The sequence below is a fragment of the Perissodus microlepis genome, chromosome 8, assembly GCF_051167445.1.
Source record: "Perissodus microlepis isolate ML-2025 ecotype Zambia chromosome 8, ASM5116744v1, whole genome shotgun sequence".
In the NCBI taxonomy this organism is placed as follows: Eukaryota; Metazoa; Chordata; class Actinopteri; order Cichliformes; family Cichlidae; genus Perissodus; species Perissodus microlepis.
The window spans coordinates 17,952,605-17,958,604 of record NC_140468.1 but is presented as its reverse complement, the minus strand read 5'-3'; the positions used below and the strand labels follow the sequence as shown (position 1 = coordinate 17,958,604).

Below are 6,000 nucleotides of genomic sequence, written 5' to 3'. Positions count from 1 at the left end.
TTTCTAAGATTTTTAGGGCCGAGCACAATAATCTCAGTATTAACTGAATTTAGAAGCAGGAAATTAGAGGTCATCAGGGTTTTTATATCTTTCAGACATTCCTGCAGTTTAATTATCTGGTGTGTTATCTGGCTTCATAGATAGATGAAGCTGGGTGTCATCTGCATAGCAGTTAAAATGTATGCTATGCTTTCCGATGATGTTCCCAATGGGAAGCATATTTAACCTCCTGGGACCTGACGTCACATATGTGGACATCACATTTTGGGTTGTCTAGACCAGCGGTCCCCAACCTTTTTTGCGCCACGGACCGGTTTATGCCCGACAATATTTTCACGGACCGGCCTTTAAGGTGTCGCGGATAAATACAACAAAATAAAAGTAGTACCGGTACCGAAAAAAAGAAGATTTATTCATAACACACGTGAAAAGACCCAGGAAAACCGAGTTAACGATAAAAACAATAACAAAATAACGCTGAAAACCGATAAAAACCCTGAAAACCATACATTTCACACCTGAGCCTCAACTCTCGCGGCCCGGTACCAAACGACTCACGGACCGGTACCGGTCCAAGGCCCGGGGGTTGGGGACCGCTGGTCTAGACCAAAAAACTAAATTTTGCTCTACAAGGGCCTGATATCCACTTACGAGGACATTATACTGCCACTGTTCTATTGAAATTAAAAACGAATGACCTCATATGTGGATCTCATTTTTGTCAGAAATAAAAATCAGGTAAAAAAAAATTAAAATCAGGGTAATTCTTTGTTTTTACATTCATCAGGTCCCAATCAGCCCAAATAGCAAAGAGAAATTAAAAATGCATACAATGAAAGAGTTCGGGTCTTAGGACGATAATGTAAACAGAACTGGTCCTAGCACGGAACCTTGTGGATCTCTGTAATTAGTGTGAATGCTGATTAACCATTTACACTTTTTATTTATAGAGATTTTATTTTTATTATGCACGTATTTCATGTATTTCAATGGGGAGACTCTTCAAATTCTCATTCAATGCACTCCTCTTTTAACTCTGCTTCCACATACGTTCACCTACAGACACTGGTCAAACTTTAAAACAAAGCCAAGACATTGAACTTTTCAGGTTGTATTTATCGTTTCAATACCCTTTATAGTTTTTCCATCAGTTCCAGTTTAAGTTTCATGCTTCTTTTCACCCGTTTCACAGTTTATAATGGATGTCTCTATGGGACGGAATGTTGGCGGTTTCAGTGAGAAGATCAGCTGCCACAGTGGCAGAAACCAAAAGATTCATCTTAAAAACCTATCTCTCAGCTGCTGCCGTGTCCACAGTTTTCGCTCTACAGCCATCATTTCACCATTTCAGTGAGGAGTTTGTCTCAAGAGCAGAAAAGACTGAACGTTTTTACTCTTGTGACTAGGGCTGCCACAAACGATTATTTTGATAGTCGACTAGTCACCGATTATTTTTGTGATTAGTCGACTAATCAGATCATCATCCATTGGACGTAAAACATACAGCTTATTGCACCAGCATGCATCTGCTCTTATATAACTATCATTAGCTTACAGCTTTAAGTGTTTAAGGTATGTGATAACTAAAAATAAAGACAAGATGATAGTTTATTAAATTTTAATGAAATTTGCAGATTGTTTCGGTGAAGTTTAATAAACTCCTTGCTATCTAAAATATAACGGGACACCGGAGTATATTCTCGAGCATCTCACACTTCTGATAATCAGTTGTCTTCTTGACGTTTATTCAGCTGTGTAAAAACGATAACTTTAATCTCAGCCAAACCGATTTACTCAGGAACAAATAAAATACTAAAAAAAAAGCCAAACAATAACATTTTTAAGTTATCTAAGTGACTTATATATATTTAACCTGAGTAGCGAAAGACGGCAGTGGGTTTGAAAACGATTTGCCGGGAGTCCGGTGTTCTCACGGGCTCTAGTAAGCCTTGCCCCGGGCTAGCTATCGAGCTAGTGGGTAACAGACGTCTCCGAAAACGTCGGAGCGCTTTTGAAAATATGTGGTGTCTTGATAAACTGAGCAGATATTTGAGGTTTACAGAGTTACATTCTCGCCTGAAAATATGTTAAACGTTTATTTTGTGACCCAGAAAGAATAATAAGAGTAATATTAAAACTAACTAGCTGCCGCCATTGTTGGAAACTGAGCTGGGCTGCGCTATGAATTCTGGGACACTGCTTCTTCATCATCGGGGTTTAATGGCAGCTGGCATCCTTGTACATGCAGTGCTGCCATCTTCTGTTTCAGTCCGTTATTACACTCTTAAATTCTACTACTTATTCCTGCGTCTTTTGTGATCTTACAAAGCTTCAAACGACGTCGACTATTAAATCAGTCGTCGACGATTTTGATAGTCGACTAATCGTGGCAGCCCTACTTGTGACCACATTTTTGAGACCAGAAACATTAAAATACACTGTTGTGTAGAACAAGTCTTTTGGACCCTCGTGGTTTAAAAACTATTTTGATAGGAGTCAAGATCTTGGATTTAGAAGCAGTTTTTTAAGCACAAAGTCAAATTTGACAGGAATTTGCTACAGAGTAACAGTATGTCAGTATTTACTGCAGTCCAACTCAAAGCTCTTTGGCAGTTATTTTCAGATAGTGAATTTAAATGTATGGGAATGATAGAGCATTCTGATTGGCACATTAATTTCAGGCTTATTTTTCATTGATGGATTTGTCTTCAGTAGACAGGTGGTTCAAATCTGGGCAGTTGGAGGCAGTCGATGACTTTTAGAATTATCTTTTCATTGAAAACTAATTTACCTGCTCATTTGATGGCCCTCTCTCAAAAGCTCCTGTCAGTAAGATACTGGCTGCTGGTTCTCACCATCATGTTCTTCTACAACGGCATCTTCCCCTTCATTGCTGATGCAAGGTAGAGTTCTTGACATAAATGTGTGCATACTGATGAAATACAGTGATGTGAAAAAAATGTTGTCCTCCTGCCTGATTTCCTGTTTTTGTTTTGTTTTTGGTTTTTTTGTTTGTTTGGTTTTTTTTCAAGCATTTGCGATAACTGTCAATGCGTCTTCACAGCGCTGTGGAGGAATTTTGGCCCATTCATCTTTGCAGAATTGTTGTAATTCAGCCACTCTGGAGGGTTTTTCAGCATGAACCGGCTTTTTAAGATCATGCCACAGCATCTCAATCGAATTCAGGTCAGGTCTTTGACTAGACCACGCCAAAGTTTTTATTAGATAAGATGAATTAACTGTGGTGTGTCAAATCTTTGGAAAGCTGAGTTTAGTTTCTCTAGCCACACCCAGGCCTGATTACTGCCAGACGTTTTTGTAAAAGTAACACAGCATTTTAGAAAAAGAACATTAAAATACAGTAAAATATGGTGGTGGTAGTGTGATGGTCTGGGGATAGACCAAATAGAACAAACGCTAGAGGGTGTTAAAGCTTTGGGTCGAGTCCGGGTGAGAGGCCGGCCAACAAAGCGCTTGATAGGCTAACTGTCCTGTGTGAAACCAAAGAGAAAGTAGATGCCACAAGAATCCCACCTGAAGTGTATCCTACGGGGGCTGGTGAGCCTTGGTCCATCATAGTGACAGCTGAAGCTTTGCCTCGTGAGGACTTTTCCCAGAGTAAATTGAAACGTGGGGCAGGGGCACAGGAGAATGGTAACTCTGCGGAGTCGATAATCCATGCTGTAGGGGATTTGTTGGCAAAGATGGAGAGACCCTCCAGTGAAGGCAGTAGTTATCGTAGACTCAGGCACAGTACCAACCCCGGTTGGAGAAGACACATTCGAACAGTGGGTTGAACAAGCACACCTAATGGTGGAGGAGAGTGACAGTTCTGCTAAAGAAAAGAGGCGCAGAATCATTGAGAGTCTTAAAGGTCCAGCACTAGTGGTGGTGAAAGCTGTGAGGACAGCTGACCCTGATATTAGCCCAGAACAATGTCTAGAAGCTGTTACAAAAGCTTTTGGCAGTGCTGAGACGGGTGAGGATTTGTACTTTGCTTTTCGGTTACTACAACAGCAACTGCAGGAAAAACTATCCAACTTTCTGAGGCGATTAGAGCAGTCGCTGAGCAGGGTAGTGAGCTGTGGTGGAATTGAAGCCCACCGTGTTGATAGAGCCAGAGTAGAACAGCTCCTCAGAGGTACCGTGTACTCTGACATGATGTTAGTGCAACTCAAGTTAAGAGACAGGAAAGAAACCCCACCCAGTTTTGTAGAGCTCTTAAGTGAGATCAGAAGTGAGGAGGAGTATGAAGCATCGCGGGCTAAATTGCATCTGGTAGCACATAAAGTCCCAGCACAATCAGAACAGGAAAACAGACAGAATCTGAAAACTGAGATTAGAGAACTGAAGTCTATGGTTTCATCTGTGGTAAACCAGTCATGCCACGCAACAAGAGAAGTTGCAGAGCCTGTTCACACAAGCAAGACTGACGGTGTAGAGAGTTCAGCAGATGGCGAAGTGGTCGCGCTGAGAAAACGGGTTAAAAGGTTGCAGCAGAAGCTGGATGCTAGAGAGCAAAGGTCTGCTGTGTCCTCTCCAGTTTTGAGAGTGGAGCCGTCCAGGTCTGATCAGAACTCTGCACGGACAGGTAGCACCAGTGATAAAGAAAGCAACTTTTGTTACCGCTGCGGAGAAAATGGGCATTTTGCTAGTAAGTGTGGAAATGCCGCAAACCAGGCCAAGGTTATCCAGAGGTTCATTCAGTCACGGAAAAAACCCAAACAACGAGAGTCATATCCCAAACCCACTGATGGAGGTGATACCGTGTGTTCAGTTAAGAGGAGTGAAGTAGTCATGCTAGAGGACAGAGGGATCCCTAAAGGTTTGATAGGTCCATCTAATGTAAAGCAAGTCAGAGTGAACAGTGAACAGTGAACCGTGCGGTGCTTTGTTAGACAGTGGGTCAAGAGCAGTGTTGGGACTAACGCGTTATTAAGTAACGCGTTACAGTAACTACGTTATTATTGTGGTAACGAGCATGGTAACTAGTTATTATGCCAAAACCGGGAACGCGTTACTCGTTACTGGGATTTAGATAGGCTCGTTATTCGTTACTTCGTGTGGTGGCTATTGCGGAGCTTCCACAGATTCAATAACATTAGCAAGTGGTGGAAGCCAGCAGGTGGATGAAGGAAAAGGGAGGCAAGAGGAGAGACCCGAAGCGGCCGCTGGTCCGAGAGTGTCAGGTGAACTGAACTTCAGGTAAGAAGTTATAACCTGAGAGAGAGAAGGGTTACATCTCCTGGGTCTAGGTGCAGCTTGCCCCTCTGGGGGCGGGGGTACCTGGACCTGGGATATAGAGTATGTTTGGGGAGTGCGACTGTCTGTGCAGTGTCTATTTGTGTCTGTCTACACGTTGGGTGAGTGCCGAGTATTTGGTTGTGCATATGGGGGTGGGAATGCACGTCTGTGTCCGCGTGTGCCTGTTTGTCTGTGTCTATATGTCAGGTTGGGTCTTAGACTCAACCTCTCTGGGTACATCTCAGGCCCTCTAAAGTACGGAGGCCTATCTCCCCTCACCACACTCCCTGCCGGTGGCTGATGCCCTTAGACGTTGGTGTGTTGGTGGTCCTTGTCATCTGGGGCTGGGCGCTCATGCATGTACCGGCTCACTCCTGGTGGCCGATTGGCGGGGCCGGGCGCCTGTGGCCCGGCTGGGCTCCTTCCGGGGGGTGGGATGCCCTCAGGCCTCTGGCCTCTGGGCCTGAAGCTCGGTCCTCTCTGGCACAGCTGGCTGCCGGCGGAGCCCGCGGGCACGCCACTGCAACCCCCTCTGGCCTCTGCTCCGTAGCTGCGGGGTGACCTCTCGTTTGGGGCTCTACTCAGCTCTTCCCAGGAGGGTGGCACGGTTCCCCCCCCCCTTTGGTGGTCCTCCTCGGGTCCTTGTACTCTGGGGCCTCTGGATATCTGGGGCCTGGATCTCCTCCATACCTGCTTCATACCCTGGTGGACGGGGCTATGGCTCCCCACACTCCCTAGCAGATCGTTACATGGAGA

The 6,000-nt window shown here is 44.5% G+C and overlaps 1 protein-coding gene across 1 annotated transcript; it reads left to right on the top strand.

Annotated features, from left to right (window-relative positions):
* Window positions 1-2,802: 2,802 nt before the first annotated feature.
* Window positions 2,803-4,878, top strand: LOC146381782 (paraneoplastic antigen Ma1 homolog). Its single transcript, XM_084938642.1, has 3 exons — window positions 2,803-2,903; window positions 3,705-4,259; window positions 4,698-4,878. Exons 1-3 carry the CDS (start codon window positions 2,803-2,805, stop codon window positions 4,876-4,878), a joined length of 837 nt encoding a protein of 278 aa, XP_084794768.1.
* Window positions 4,879-6,000: the final 1,122 nt, after the last annotated feature.